At 43.4% G+C, this 17,147-nt stretch overlaps 1 protein-coding gene across 2 annotated transcripts; it reads right to left on the bottom strand.

Annotated features, from left to right (window-relative positions):
• Window positions 1-279: 279 nt before the first annotated feature.
• Window positions 280-14,214, bottom strand: pcdh10a (protocadherin 10a). 2 transcript variants are annotated; one of them, XM_053479480.1, is made up of 5 exons: window positions 11,581-14,214; window positions 3,667-3,722; window positions 3,478-3,581; window positions 2,399-2,550; window positions 280-1,225 (listed from the first exon to the last, which is right to left on the bottom strand). In XM_053479480.1, the coding sequence occupies exons 1-5, from the start codon at window positions 14,212-14,214 to the stop codon at window positions 1,172-1,174; spliced, it is 3,000 nt and encodes a 999-aa protein (XP_053335455.1). In that variant the 3' UTR covers window positions 280-1,171. The 2 variants fall into 2 exon arrangements, with proteins under 2 accessions (XP_053335455.1, XP_053335454.1); XM_053479479.1 differs by having other exon boundaries at window positions 2,293-2,550.
• Window positions 14,215-17,147: the final 2,933 nt, after the last annotated feature.

Below are 17,147 nucleotides of genomic sequence, written 5' to 3' on the forward strand. Positions count from 1 at the left end.
ACCCCTAACCTCTTTACACCTGTTTCACTCACAGAAGAGCATGTCTAAGTGGGACAGGTGGGTGTGTCAAAGTGGGACAGGTGGGCGTGTCAGAAGGACAGGTGGGCGTGTCAGAGTGGGCCAGGTGGGCGTGTTAGCAGGGCAGGTGGGCGTGTCAGAGCGGGACAGGTGGACAGGTCAGAATGGGACAGGTGGGCGTGTCAGAGCGGGACAGGTGGGCGTGTCAGAGCGGGACAGGTGGGCGTGTCAGAGCGGGACAGGTGGGCGTGTCAGAGCGGGACAGGTGGGCGTGTCAGAGCGGCGCAGGTGGGCGTGTCAGAGCGGGGCAGGTGGGCGTGTCAGAGGAGGACAGGTGGATGTGGGTACCCATGTCCACTTCCCATCCCATAGACTCACAGGAGTTTAATGAGTATTTCCATGAGTATTGCCTCGTTAGCGTGAGTGATAACGGTGCAGGGCAGAATTTGGCGGTGATGCCTCCTGCTTTCTGGATGCCAACCGCCGTAAAACACGAAGCAGAATGCAGCGTAAGACTGCTGTGTCTGATTCCAGTGCCGAGGCTCCGACACACCCCGAGGGGGAACGAGTACAAAACCCAAGCAGATTAAACTGTCAGGTCGGATCCTGAAGGCACCAGGAGACGGTCAGCGTTCCAACTGGAACACTGGTCTATAACCATCACTGTGTCTCTCTATGAATAGAGAGAGAGAGAGAGAACACGGGGTAAGGGGGTGGGAAGGTCTTTGGGGGCTTCACTTTATACAAAGCTGTATGTGTGTGTGTGTGTGTGTGTGTGTGGGTGGATGTGTGTGTGTGTGTGAGAGAGAGAGAGAGAGAGAGAGTGAGACAGCTAAAGGGCTCAGATTAGTCACTTTGTGGTCCGGGAGAAAGTCAGCAAGAGTAAAACTGTTCATGTATCAGTTCGTGTATCTTTTCTTTTGGTCCATCTTTCTCAATCCTCGCTCCTGGTTCCTCTCGTCCTTTATTCGCTCTGTCCTCGTGTCCTTTTGTCCTGCTGTATTTTCAGAAGCGTTTATCCCTCAGTCCTGCTGAGAACGCTTTCAGTCCAGCGTTTCAGTGTGAGAAATAAAAAACACACAGGAGCAGAACGAAAATCAACAGGTTCACAGACGTCTGGAGGTGTCGGGCCGCGCCGCTCCGCCGCTCCTCACTATGTCTCTGATGCCACGTCTGTGCAGAACGTGCTAGGAAACCCTCTTACGCGCTGCAGTGTACACACACACACACACACACACATACACAGTTAATTAGTCATTTGATTGAATTAACCTGTATATTATTAAATTTTAATCACATTATTGTACGAGGACCGTTCGAGTCAAAGCGGGACTTTTGATAGTACCAAATAACAGAACTCAGTCCTGAGAGTGAAAAACTCCCTTTATTTCTCTATATAATCCCCTGATACACTAATGCAATTATCCCAGTGTCTCACTAGTGCTTGGACACCATTAAGGTAGAAAGTTCTCTGAGTACTTGTGATTTGCATCTGAAACGCCGGCCTCCCAGGAATTCCATTAATGTGGAAATGTTTTGGAGTGAGGTCAGGACTGTCCGGGGGGGGATTTGGCGATAACTCCCAGCCAAGTTCTTGTGACGTGCAAGCGGTTATGGTGAATGAGTGTGTGTACAGTTCACACACACACACACACACACACACACACACTTGTGTGAATTTCGCTGAATGCTAACGGGAGCGACCACAGTGGACTCTGAAACAAATCTGCCAGAATTGAACATACGACCTTCTTTAAAACGTTTGAACAGTTCCAATGAGTGTCATCACCGTACTTAGCTTGTACCTTCATAACCATAAAGTCCCGGTTTGACTCGAACGGCCTTCGTAATTAGAACTGTTTTACAAAAGGTGTTGATTTTAAGAATGTGTACGCCTTAGCCAGTTTAAACTTTTGTTTTTTTCAGAACTTGAACTAAACCAAATGTAAACTTTTTAATTGGACCATGTAATTATTAAATTAGTGGATGATGTCATATTGATTTATTAACTACTCAGTTACAACGTGGAAGATTCTGGATAAATGGTGGATCAGCTGTGGAGTGAGGGCTGATCCCACAGACGCTTTGCTGTAACATGCTCGTGGTCCGGATGTGAGACGGGTCACACGGGTTTGGGCTCCTGTTACAGTCTGGGGTTTAGTGCACAGACTCAGATTTAGACTTAGAGTATGAAGTACGTTTGCATGTGATAGGAGTGTGTGTGTGTGTAAGAGACGTGTGTTTGTGTGTGTGTATGAGTGTGAGAGTACTCACACAGATAGGAGTGTGTGTGAGACGTGTGTGTGCCGTGATGGTGTGATCTGTCTTTCCCAAATGTGGAGAAAGACGGATCGTCCTCGGTGGATGCGCTCGTGTCTACCTCTCCGTCCATCACTGCGTCCATCCCCGGGACGTGGAGGTTGCTACGGTAATCAGCACCATGGCGACCGTCACCAGGGACAAACGAGGGCATCCAGCAACGGTCCGAGTGTCCTAGAGCTTTACACTCATCTGTACAGTTAGAGAACAGGTCTGTAACACACACACACACACACACACACACACACACACACACACAAAGGCTGATGTTAACAAATATAGCAATTTATAATAAAGCTCCGCCCACCCACACATGCACATCCTTAACAAGGATGTTATTCAAACCCCACCCCTTATAATGTCTCACGTTATCCTGTCTCTCATAACCTTAGCCCCGCCCCATCCTGTGTCTCATCACTTTAACCCCGCCCCTTATCCTGTCGCTCATTAGTTTAACCCCACCCCTCAACGTTATCCTGTCTCTCATCACTTAAACCCCTCCCCTTAATTGGTCATGTCTCTAATCATTTTAAAAGTGCCCTCCCAACCCTTATCCCCCGCCTCTTAACCTGTCTCTCATGACTATTGTAATCTTGACCCTGCCACACACACACTCACACACACACACACACACACACACACGCACACACACACACCTCTAAGAAGGAAATGCTCTATGATTTCCCTATTGATTTTCGAGTGTGTACTTAAAGACCTGAGGTTTATACGTGTGTGTGTGTGTGTGTGTGTGCGCGTGTGTGTGTGTTCACAAAGCACATATCAAAGCAGATCCTTCAGCACTATTTCCTAGGAAATGGACTCTCTCTCTTTCTCTCTCTCTCACACACACACACACACACACACACACACACACACACACACACAGTTGCAGCCTGTGTGTCTGGGTGTTGCAAAGGTCAGCAGTGTATCTGATCACAAGCTGCAACTCTAACATCATCAAGGCCCCCCCCCCCCCACACACACACACACATGAAACTATATGACTGCAAACAAAACATAACATATTAAAATAGACATTGAAATGTTTTAGGTACAAGCGTTTCTCACACACACACACACACACACACACACACACACACACACACACACACACACACAATGTGGTGGACGGACACTGACCAGAGGAGTGCAGACGGTTTGTGGCGTCGTGGTCGCTGTCTCCCTGCTCGCTGTCTCCATGACCACTGTCTTTAGAGCTCACTATGTCCTCCTGAAAGACAGAACTGTACAGACACTGAAAGTGAGACATGAAGAGACAGACGGACGGAAACGTGAGAAGTCAAACCAGAAAAGTTTGTATGTGTTTACCTGTTAACACGACGAGGTCTGTCAAGGTAACTGAGTTCTGTCCTCTGATGTTTAATCTGAACAAAAACCCACAATAAACACTTTAAACAGATGTCTTAATATTCACAGTGTTACAGTAACGTCTACAGACGTCCATTAACAACAAAACAATTACACTAACATCTACAGCGTTACATTAATGTCTACAACATCACACTAACATCTACAGCGTTACATTAATGTCTACAACATCACACTAACATCCACAGCGTTACATTAATGTCTACATTACACTAACACCTACAGCGTTACATTAATGTCTACAACATCACACTAACATCCACAGCGTTACATTAATGTCTACAACATTACACTAACACCTACAGCGTTACATTAATGTCTACAACATTACACTAACATCCACAGCGTTACATTAATGTCTACAACATCACACTAACATCTACAGCGTTACATTAATGTCTACAACATCACACTAACATCTACAGCGTTACATTAATGTCTACAACATCACACTAACATCTACAGCGTTACATTAATGTCTACAACATCACACTAACACCTACAGCGTTACATTAATGTCTACAACATTACACTAACATCTACAGCGTTACATTAATGTCTACAACATTACACTAACATCTACAGCGTTACATTAGGGTCTAAAACATTACACTAACATCTACAGCGTTACATTAATCTCTACAACATTACACTAACATCTACAGCGTTACATTAATCTCTACAACATTACACTAACATCTACAGCGTTACATTAATCTCTACAACATTACACTAACATCTACAGCGTTACATTAATGTCTACAACATTACACTAACACCTACAGCGTTACATTAAGGTCTACAACATTACACTAACATCTACAGCGTTACATTAAGGTCTACAACATTACACTAACACCTACAGCGTTACATTAAGGTCTACAACATTACACTAACATCTACAGCGTTACATTAAGGTCTACAACATTACACTAACATCTACAGCGTTACATAAAGGTCTACAACATTACACTAACATCTACAGCGTTACATTAAGGTCTACAACATTACACTAACATCTACAGCGTTACATAAAGGTCTACAACATTACACTAACATCTACAGCGTTACATTAAGGTCTACAACATTACACTAACATCTACAGCGTTACATTAATGTCTACAACATTACACTAACATCTACAGCGTTACATTAATGTCTACAACATCACACTAACACCTACAGCGTTACATTAATGTCTACAACATTACACTAACATCTACAGCGTTACATTAATGTCTACAACATTACACTAACATCCACAGCGTTACATTAATGTCTACAACATTACACTAACATCTACAGCGTTACATTAATCTCTACAACATTACACTAACATTTACAGCGTTACATTAATGTCTACAACATTACACTTACATCTACAGCAATAAATTAATGTCTACAACATTACACTAACATCTACAGCGTTACATTAATGTCTACAACATTACACTAACATCCACAGCGTTACATTAATGTCTACAACATTACACTAACATCTACAGCGTTACATTAATCTCTACAACATTACACTAACATTTACAGCGTTACATTAATGTCTACAACATTACACTTACATCTACAGCGATAAATTAATGTCTACAACATTACACTAACATCTACAGCGATAAATTAATGTCTACAACATTACACTAACATCCACAGCGTTACATTAATGTCTACAACATTACACTAACATCCACAGCGTTACATTAATGTCTACAACATCACACTAACATCTACAGCGTTACATTAATGTCTACAACATCACACTAACATCTACAGCGTTACATTAATGTCTACAACATTACACTAATACCTACAGCGTTACATTATTGTCTACAACATTACACTAACATCTACAACATTACACTAACATCTACAGCGTTACATTAATGTCTACAACATTACACTAACATCTACAGCGTTACAATAATGTCTGCAACATTACACTAACATCTACAGCGATAAATTAATGTCTACAACATTACACTAACACCTACAGCGTTACATTAATGTCTACAACATTACACTAACACCTACAGCGTTACATTAATGTCTACAACATTACACTAACACCTACAGCGTTACATTAATGTCTACAACATTACACTAACATCTACAGCATTACATTAATGTCTACATTGTTACAGTGTTAACGTCCACTGTATTACATCGACATCTACAGCACTATTGTAATGTCTATGCAGTAGCATTATATTAATGTCTAGAGTGGTACATTAGTGTAACATTAAAGTCTACCTAGTTACATTAACATCTTTAGCATTACATTAATGTCTACTGCATTACATTCTAGTCTAGTGTTACGTTTATGTCCGTAACATTTATTAGTGTACCATCAACGTCTACCTTGTTAGACTAACATCTTTAGCATTACACTAATTTCAACCGCATTATATAAACGTCACATAATGTCAACAAAGTCTTCTATATCTCTAGCATGTTTGTCAAAGACCCGATCTGATCCATGGTCCGTATGTTTAGCCTGCACCACATTGAAGATTAATTGTGAAGTTTAATTATCATAATGCAAAATAAGCGTTTACTGTAACTCTATGGCAAGATACTGTAAATTTGGATCTAATCCAGAGAAACAAAGGTTGTTTGTTGTATGTCCAGTCGCTCAGACTCTCTCTCTCTCTCATGCGGCGGTGTGCACTGCCAGATCACACCGCATGAATCCCCCTGTGCAGTGCTCAACACTTACTATGATGCGAACCAGACCACATAATAACATCTGTACCAGAACTCATACTGTACCTGAGTTATTGTGTACATGTACAAACTCTGTTTCCATAAAAATAGCCTACAGTAATTTCTATTACCAAGGTACCCAGCTAAACCCGAAAACGGTCTAAAACCTGAGTTTTTTGATCTGTTGCATCACTAAGTCTAACGTTTACAGGGACGTAGTAACTGTTACTGTACTGCGGTAATAAGCAGAGAATTCGAATTAAAGCAGCGACATCATAGAGCTTACACAGGGCTTACGCTAGCGTGCGTAACACACAACAGAAACACACAGTAAATATATTCTGTCAGTGTTTGTGTCCTACACTGCTCCATAAAGCTCACCTTCAACCCGCTGAGAATCTTCTCTCTGCTACGGCGTGTTATTTGTAGTAAACGCTATCGTGAACTTCTGTTCATTTCTCCGCTGCTTCCTCCCAACTGAGTGTAATAATACACACGATAGTACACTGCAGAGGGCAGTTTCATGAGTTTGAACCCTGGTTAATGGACGTCAGTTTATTGGTGAGGTAGAATTTCCCTCTATTGCGAAAAATGTGGGGTGACATGTCCTCCAGCCCTCCTGTGAGCTCGCCCCTGCATTGATGTGAAGTGATATTATTGCGGACAAATAATATTAAATATTAATAATGAGATGATGACGAGGTAAAAGTGTTGGTCGGAAGAGCCGCACTCCCGTCTCGAAACATCTTCCCAAGCCTGTGTTTAGTCTTAGGATTAAGTCAACTTAGTAACACTAACTTAGACTGTGTTGCATTAAAGTCTGCTGTTCATGATAACATTAGAAAAGTTCTGCGTACATTTCAGATACATACGTCTGCTGTGTGATATCGACCTCTTCAGAGTTAATATAACCACTCCAGTGTTGTAGTAACATCCACATAATCATAATATCGTCTACAGAGACATGCAGCATCTACAGTTACATTAGCGTCTGTAGTGTCATATTAATGTCTACGGAGTTACATTAGCGTCTTCAGTGTCATATTAATGTCTACGGAGTTACATTAGCGTCTTTAGTGTCATATTAATGTCTACGGAGTTACATTAGCGTCTTCAGTGTCATATTAATGTATACGGAGTTACATTAGCGTCTTTAGTGTCATATTAATGTCTACGGAGTTACATTAGCATCTGTAGTTCAAAATAATGTCTCCACAGTTACATTAGTGTCTGTAGTGTCAAATTAATGTCTACAGAGTTACATTAGCGTCTGTAGTGTCATATTAATGTCTACAGAGTTACATTAGCGTCTGTAGTGTCATATTAATGTCTACAGAGTTACATTAGCGTCTGTAGTTCAAAATTATGTCTCCACAGTTACATTAGTGTCTGTAGTGTCAAATTAATGTCTACAAAGTTATATTTGTGTCTGTAGTGTCATATTAATGTCTACAGAGTTACATTAGCGTCTGTAGTTCAAAATTATGTCTCCACAGTTACATTAGTGTCTGTAGTGTCAAATTAATGTCTACAGAGTTACATTAGCGTCTGTAGTGTCATATTAATGTCTACAGAGTTACATTAGCGTCTGTAGTTCAAAATTATGTCTCCACAGTTACATTAGTGTCTGTAGTGTCATATTAATGTCTACACAGTTACATTAGCATCTGTAGTGTCATATTCATGTCTACCGAGTTACATTATCGTCTTTAGTGTTATTATAATGGCTACAGAGTTATGTTAGCGTCTTTAGTGTCATATTAATGTCTACGGAGTTACATTAGCGTCTTTAGTGTCATATTAATGTCTACAGAGTTACATTAGCATCTGTAGTTCAAAATAATGTCTCCACAGTTACATTAGTGTCTGTAGTGTCATATTAATGTCTACACAGTTACATTAGCATCTGTAGTGTCATATTCATGTCTACCGAGTTACATTATCGTCTTTAGTGTTATTATAATGGCTACAGAGTTATGTTAGCGTCTTTAGTGTCATATTAATGTCTACGGAGTTACATTAGCGTCCTTAGTGTCATATTAATGTCTACAGAGTTACATTAGCGTCTGTAGTGTCATATTAATGTATACGGAGTTACATTAGCGTCTTCAGTGTCATATTAATGTATACGGAGTTACATTAGCATCTGTAGTTCAAAATAATGTCTCCACAGTTACATTAGTGTCTGTAGTGTCAAATTAATGTCTACAGAGTTACATTAGCGTCTGTAGTGTCATATTAATGTCTACAGAGTTACATTAGCGTCTGTAGTTCAAAATTATGTCTCCACAGTTACATTAGTGTCTGTAGTGTCATATTAATGTCTACACAGTTACATTAGCATCTGTAGTGTCATATTCATGTCTACCGAGTTACATTATCGTCTTTAGTGTTATTATAATGGCTACAGAGTTATGTTAGCGTCTTTAGTGTCATATTAATGTCTACGGAGTTACATTAGCGTCCTTAGTGTCATATTAATGTCTACAGAGTTACATTAGCGTCTGTAGTGTCATATTAATGTATACGGAGTTACATTAGCGTCTTCAGTGTCATATTAATGTATACGGAGTTACATTAGCATCTGTAGTTCAAAATAATGTCTCCACAGTTACATTAGTGTCTGTAGTGTCAAATTAATGTCTACAGAGTTACATTAGCGTCTGTAGTGTCATATTAATGTCTACAGAGTTACATTAGCGTCTGTAGTTCAAAATTATGTCTCCACAGTTACATTAGTGTCTGTAGTGTCATATTAATGTCTACACAGTTACATTAGCATCTGTAGTGTCATATTCATGTCTACCGAGTTACATTATCGTCTTTAGTGTTATTATAATGGCTACAGAGTTATGTTAGCGTCTTTAGTGTCATATTAATGTCTACAGAGTTACATTAGCGTCTGTAGTTCAAAATAATGTCTCCACAGTTACATTAGCGTCTGTAGTGTCATATCGATGTCGACAGAGTTACATTTGCATCTGTAGTTTAAAAAAAATGTCTACAGAGTTACATTAATGTCTGGAGCGTCATATTAATGTCTACAGAGTTATATTAGCGTCCGTAGTGCCATATTAATGCCTACAGATTTACATTACCGTCTTTAGTGTTATATTACTGTCTAGCGTAACATTAGCGTCTGCAGGGTCATATTAATGTCTATAGATTTACATTAGCAGCTGTAGCATCATATTACTGTCTACAGAATTACATCAGCGTCTGTAGTGTCATAAATGTCTACTGAGTTATATTAGTGTCTGTAATGTTGTATTAATGTCTACAGAGTTACATTAGCACCTGTAGTGTCATCTTCATGTCTACGGAGTTAAATTAGCGTCTGTAGTCTCAAAATAATGTCTACAGAGTTACTTTAGTGTCTGTTGTCTCAAAATAATGTCTACAGAGTTACATTAGCGTCTGTAGTGTCATATTAATGTCTACAGAGTTACGTTAATGTCTGGAGTGTTATATTAATGTCCACGGCGTTACATTAATGTCTGGAGTGTTATATTAATGTCTACAGAGTTACATTAGCAGCTGGAGTCTCAAAATAATGTCTACACAGTAACATTAGCGTCTGTAGTCTCAAAATAATGTCTACAGAGTTACATTAAAGTCTTTAATGTCATATTAATGTCTACAGAGTTACGTTAACGTCTGGAGTGTCATAATATTGTCTACGGAGTTACATTAGCATCTTTAGCGTCATATTACTGTCTACAAAGTTATAGTTGCGTCTCTAGCATCATATTAATGTCTACGAAGTTACATAAGCGTCTGTAGTCTCAAAATAATGTCTACAGAGTTACATTAGCATCTGTAGTGTCATATTTATGTCTACGGAGTTACATTAGCGTCTGTAGTGTCATATTACATAAGAGTTACGTTAACGCCTGGAGTGTTATTTTAATGTCCACGGAGTTACATTAGCAGCTGGAGTCTTAAAATAACGTCTACAGAGTTACATTAGTGTCTGTAGTGTCATATTAATGTTTACAGAGTTACATCAGCGTCTGGTGTCTCAAAATAATGTCTACAGTGTTACATTAGCGTTTGTAACGTCATATTACTGTCTACAAAGTTAGATTTGCGTCTGTAGCGTCACATGGAAGTTTACATTAGTGTCTGTGGTCTCAAAATAATGTCTGCAGAGTTTCAACATCTGGAGTCTCATATTAATGTCTGCAGAGTTACAATATATTTATAGTGTGAGATTAATTTCTGTAGTTCGTACAACAGCGCTATTTGAGAACTGAACAGTAACAAACACTCTTACTGAACGTTAGGAACGATTTGCACTACACACTCTCACGTCTTCACATTTCGGAGACTCTTAGTTCATATTTCTTTACAGCCCCCCCACCCCCCCTTCTCTACTGCATAAAACTCTCCACAGGACAAATGAGCTATTCAACAAACCAATGTGCACTACTGTAATGTGCAATATTGATTAATTATATTACTTTCCTTCTGAATATTTGTCCCACATTTAAAATGTATAATCTTGCCAAATCACACTGTTCACATCTGCAGTATGTTCAGCTACTTTAATCTCTCATTAGAACAGTAATAGATGGTCACTTATGTTAATATTCATACTCTTTTATATTCATGTTCCTAATTTTTTATGTTCCTTCTTCTTTCATTCCATTTTCATTCATCATAAGGTGAGACACTGAATTAGGTGGTACCCTGTAGCATCTGTATTGCCATATGAATGCCTCCAGAGTTACATAGTGTCTATATTAATGTCTGTTAATTGTCATACAACATACTATTTTCATTCAATATTGTAACTTAATTCAATTTTAGGAATTGAATTAGGTTCAAAATTTCCTTCAGCTCTGTCCAAGTTCATTTTGCAGTTCAGCTATTAATTTAGACAAACTAAAAATAAACTAGTCATGACGATCTGCATTTGATGTTATAAAAGTAAATTAAACAATACATCTGTTAATTCGGCTTTTGCACTGCATTTATTTTGCTTGATCTTCTCACACTCATTATAACCCAAAATGATGTGGTCTAATTAAAAACGTTCCGTATTCTCATCTCAGTCACACTAACACACTCCAAATGCATGTAATCAGACACAGAATCAAGTGCGTATGAAGGGACTGAGACGGCTTTTGTACTCACCTCTCCAGACAAGACGCTGCCGTTGGAGATGATGTCTGGTTGCTGGTCAGTCAGAAGAACAGCGGCGGCTCCTCGGGCAGTGCTGCTGTGCTCCGTGTCTGTGGTGCTGCGTGACGGGCTGCAACACGGCTGCAGGAACATCAGGTCAGTGGTGTTGGCAGACTCACGTGTGAGGCACACCTGGTAGCAGTGGTGATGGTGTTGATGGAGGTGTGTGCCGAATGTCCCGCTGCCCCCAGTGCCGGATTCCTCCACGGGAACCTGCGCTGAAGTTTTGCTCTGCACTAGCACAATATCCGACTTGGTGAGTTTCTTCTGCCGTCCACGTGGCCGTCGGCCACAGCATGAGCCACAGCAGGAGCAGCACTCTCCTGTCACGCAGGTAAATGCGGTGAATTTTTTGTCCTTCCGGCGGCAGCGCACAGCCAGCACGATCATGGCGAGGAGAAATACGGACGACACGGAACCGAGCGCCACAAGGAGAACAAGCGTCATCTCTGGTGCTCCCTCGTCAGAACTAGACGAACCTCGGGCCCCGCCGCGTGCTCCTCTGCCCTCCTTCTCCCCTCCTTCCTCGTCGAGGGTCACTGCAGCACCATCCACGAGGACCACATCGATGCGGGCAGAGCAGGAGAGCGGTGGCTGCCCGTGGTCCCTCACCTCGATCAGTAGCTCATAGGTACGAGGATGTGACTGGGACTGCAGCACCGAGTCCCGTTTCCCGCCAGTCACCCGGCGTGCAGTTCTAAGTTCACCGCTCCTCCAATCCATACGGAACAGGCCCAGGTCGTTTCCGTGTGCAATGCTGTACGAGAGACGTGCGTTTTCACCGTCGTCCGCGTCGGTGGAGATCACCCGTGTCACCAGGTATCCTGGCTCCGCTGACCGGGGCAAAGGGGCGCGGGCTGCTGTACCATTTTTACCCAGTGGCGCGATCACAGACGGTGCGTTGTCGTTCTGGTCCACTACAATCACCCGCACGGTGGCATTTGCTGTGAGCTCTGGGGCACCGCAGTCTGTTGCACATGCTGTGAAGCTAAACTCCCTGATTTGCTCGTGATCGAAGCTGCGCAGTGCATACACATAGCCATTTTCTGCGTTGATGGATACGTACGTCAGCACAGACATGCCCTGGATCTCACGCTCCTCTATAGAGTAAGTTACACGCGCGTTCTCACCAAAGTCCACATCTGTTGCAGTAACAGCATAGATGTATGCACCAGGCACGTTGTTCTCAGTCACGTGCACCTCGTAAATGGCCTGTGCGAAACGTGGCGCATTGTCATTCTCATCTGCTACACGTACACGGATGGACTTGCTGGTGGTCAGCGGTGGCGTGCCATTATCTCGTGCGACCACTGTAAGCGTGTACGACTCCACCTGCTCGCGGTCCAGCGCTCCGTCTGTCACCACGGTGTAGTAGTTTTTTAAGGAGGAAGGCTTGAGCTTGAAGGGCGGAGCTTCCTCACCCTTTCCTCCACCAAGAAGCTCACAGGTAACACGCCCATTTTCACCCGAGTCTCTGTCAGAGACACTAAGCATGGCGACTACGGTGCCAGGAGTCGCGCGTTCGCTAACGGACTCCGTCACAGTGCTGAAACCGATCTCAGGCGAGTTATCATTTACATCCACGAGCTTGAGTAAGACCTTACAGTGCGCTGGGACCGCATTTGGCCCCATGTCTCGGGCCTGGACGTGAATCTGGTGCGTGCTGCTCTCCTCGTAATCCACCTCCCCAACAATTTCCACACGGCCTGTGCGCGCATCAACAGCAAACAGTTCGCGTACACGTGGCGGGTTATGACTGCTAAGCGTGTACACCACCTCCCCGTTAGTGCCCTCGTCTGCATCGGTGGCGTTTAGTTGGATGACGAGTGTGCCCACGGGGGAGTTCTCACGCAGCGTGACCGAGTAGACGGACTGGTCGAAGATGGGTGGGTTGTCATTAGAATCCAGCACAGTAACCACCAGCAGTGCGGTTCCAGTCCGCTGAGGCTGTCCTCCGTCCACGGCCGTAAGCACGTAACGGTGCACCGCCTGCTTCTCGCGATCCAACGGTTTTTCCAGCACAAGTTCAGCATACCGGCTCCCGTCACCCTGTGTCTGGACGTCCAGGCGAAAGTGCTCGTTGCTTGTGATGGCGTATGCGCTCAGAGAGTTCGTGCCCACATCAGGATCGAAGGCACCGTCCACGGGAAAGCGCGTTCCAGGTGTGGCGCTCTCGCTGATCTCTACGGCGATGTCGGAGCGTGGAAAACGCGGCGCGTTGTCATTCACATCCAGCACCTCTGTCTCCACACGGAAAAGCTCGAGCGGGTCCTCGAGGAACATCTCCAGGTGTAAGAGGCACGGAGTACTCCTGCCGCACAGATCCTCTCGGTCCACGCGTTCACGCACCACCAGCGTGCCGCTCTCCAGGTCCACCTCGAGCAGCGCGGGGGGCGGAGAGGAGCGTGGCGAGCTCGGCACCGGCACCGTCTGGAAGCGACGCGCGGACAGCTTGGTGACGTCTAACCCTAGGTCCTCGGCCACGTTACCCACCACCGTGCCACGCTCCTGCTCCTCTGGCACCGTGTAGCGCAACTGCGCATGTGCTCGAGCCAGAAGTGCCAGTAACACCCAAAGCATCAACATCGCTTTAAAAAATAGAATATATATGTGTGTGTGTGAAATGTAGAAAAATAAAAACTTTAATAATTTACAAAAATGAAGTAATAAAAAAAAATCAGTGCTTCTTTTTTTCTGAGTTACTTATTTATTCATCCCTTGCTCTTCCTGCTCCAGAGCGCGCGCCGGGCTCCGCACCGCGTCCCGCATATCCGTTATAACAGGTGCGCGCGCACACACACACACACACACACACAGAAAGAGAGAGAGAGAGAAGAGGATGAACACAAACTCCTGGTGGTGTAAACTCCACAGAGAGGAAGTAAAGACAATCCGACTCTTCTCTCAGTCTTCTCTGGTCTTTAAGTGCAGAATAAATCCAGATCACATTAATATCCTCTGTCTCTCTCTCCCTCCCTCTGTCCTGCTGTATAGGTACGGAGTGACCCCCCTCTCTGTCCCCCTCTCTGTCCCTCTCTCTGTCCCCGTGTCCTCACTCCGCTGCGCTCTCTGAGAGCTCTGAGCTCCGCGCGCCTTCTCTCCGCTTTTTGCACGCGAAGCCCCGCCCACACGCGCCAATAGCAGCGCGGACGCCCGGATCAGACCGCGCGCTGATTGGACAGAGCGAGTGTCAGTCACACAGCCTCAGGAGAGAGCGGCTTCGCGCACAAACTCTTTGATGTTGCCAGTTCGGGAATGTCGCGTTCATACCACATACACACACACACACACACACACACACACACACACACCATCACCGCGCCACTGGTTAATGAATGGCTCCACACACACTTCTCTGTGTGTGTGTGTGTGTGTGTGTGTGGTATTAAGGCGACATGTGTGTTCCCTATATAGCGGAGATAATAAACATCTGGCAACCTCTGCACCCGGTTTATATCACACTAACAAACTCTACTATTAATAAACTAAATCGTACAGGATGAAAGTCTCCGAGTTTAAACACGCGCACGCGCATTTCAGGAGGAACCCTTCCGTCTTTACCCGCGGGCACGCGCGCGCGCGCGCGCACCCTTCTGCCTCCTGATTAAACTGAATGAATGAGTTACAGCGCGCGCTCGGGAGAGGAGGGGGGGGGGGTGGTTGTTAAAGGCGGGAGGGGGGGGGGCGACACACCGGTCCCGGGAAAAATACGAGACATTTTTATTGTCTTCATTTTGGGCGAGCAGATAGAGGCCACGTGTGTGTGTGTGTGTGTGTGTGTGTGTGTTAAACTCCCGTTAACAAGTCTCACACCCATCCCACTCCATCTATCTTACCCTCTAAACCTCACTCTGTGTGTGTGTGAGTGTGTGTGTGTGTGTGTGTCTAGCTCTGCTCCGTCTCCGAGCCTCATCTGCCCTCTAGTGGTCTAACAGGAGACACGGAGTGTCCACAGAGCACGTGTGTCTCATGCACGCGGAATACACTCCCTAATGTAGTGTCCTAAAGTAAGACCCTGCAGACGGAGTGCACTATATACAGTAGTGTTCCTGGAGTGTGAGGGATAATAAAGTGTGTGTGTGTGTGTGTGTGTGTGTGTGTGTGCATGCCAGGCATTAGAAAGTGAGGACAGGAAGACAAAAGTTTTCCAAACTGGGCCTCTGCACCCACTCTAACACCACCAACACACACACACACACACACACACACACACACATAGCTCTAGTGCCAACATGCTCACTTTTAAATAAGCGCTTGTTCATTAGTGCTGTAATGACACACAGTTGAAGTTGCTAATAAGTATTTACAGATACACTGTCATGCTCGGCTCTGCGTACATACAGAGAGTTATTTTAAACCACAGAGTAAAAATGACTCTCAGATTATTACTCTATAGGAATAACATTTATACTCTTACACTTATATTAATCACCTTCTGCTAGTGATGATTAGAAAGAAGTCAAACTGATTTTAGGAATGAGGTAAAATTGGTAAATCCTGTGATCTGATGATGATGATGATGATGATGATGGTGGTGGTGGTGATGATAATGATAATAATAATAGTGATGGTGTTAATGATGGTGGTGAGGGTAATGATATTGATAATGGTGATGATGGTGATGATGATGATGATGATGATGATGTTAAAAATGACAATGATGTTGATGGTGATGATGGTGATAATGATGAAGAAGATGATGTGGTGGTGGTAATGAATGATGGGGTTGAAGATGATGGTGATGATGGTGGTGGTGACGGTGATGGTGACGATGATGATGATGATAATGGTGGTGATGATGATAATGATGATGATGATGATGGTGGTGATAATGATGGTGGTATTGATGATGATGGTGGGGATGATCATGTTGATGATGATGGTGGTGGTGATGTTAATGATGACAATGAGGTGATGATGATGATGATGATGTTGATGCTGATGGTGATGATGTTGATGATGCTGATGGTGATGATGATGATGCTGATGGTGGTGATTATGATGAAAATGATGATGATGATGATGATGGTGGTGATAATGATGAAGATGGTGGTGATGATGATGGTGATAATGATGGTAGTGATCATAATAATAGTGATGATGGTGATGATGATGAAGATGGTGGTTCAGCTGATGATGGTGATGATGGTGGTGATCATGATAATAGTGATGATGATGATGATGATGAAGATGATGGTTGAGACGATGGTGATGGTTGTGATCATGATGATGACAATAATGGTTGAGCTGTCGTTGATGCTGATGGTGATGATGATGATGGTGAGGATGTTGACAATGATGATGAAGATGGTGGTGATGATGAAGATGGTGGTTGAGATGATGATGGTGGTGTTGGTGATGATGATGATGATAGTGATGATGATGATGGTTGAGATGATGATGATGATGATAATAATTTAAAGCTTATCATACTCTATTCACCTCCACAGCTGTGTGTGGTTGTGACTCTGCTGATTTGTGTTCTTTCTTTCTTCTTTCTTTCTTTCCTTCTTTCTTTC

This window comes from Clarias gariepinus, chromosome 20 (assembly GCF_024256425.1).
Source record: "Clarias gariepinus isolate MV-2021 ecotype Netherlands chromosome 20, CGAR_prim_01v2, whole genome shotgun sequence".
NCBI lineage: Eukaryota > Metazoa > Chordata > Actinopteri > Siluriformes > Clariidae > Clarias > Clarias gariepinus.

What these genes read in the sequence shown, in the direction of transcription:
- pcdh10a (XM_053479479.1), bottom strand. Translation starts at nt 14,214, where the DNA reads ATGTTGATGCTTTGGGTGTTACTGGCACTTCTGGCTCGAGCACATGCG. An exon ending in GCAGCGTCTTGTCTGGAGAG is followed by an intron (nt 3,723 to 11,580) that starts GTGAGTACAAAA and finishes GTTTTTGTTCAG; the next exon opens with ATTAAACATCAGAGGACAGA. An exon ending in AAACCGTCTGCACTCCTCTG is followed by an intron (nt 2,551 to 3,477) that starts GTCAGTGTCCGT and finishes TGTGTGTTACAG; the next exon opens with ACCTGTTCTCTAACTGTACA.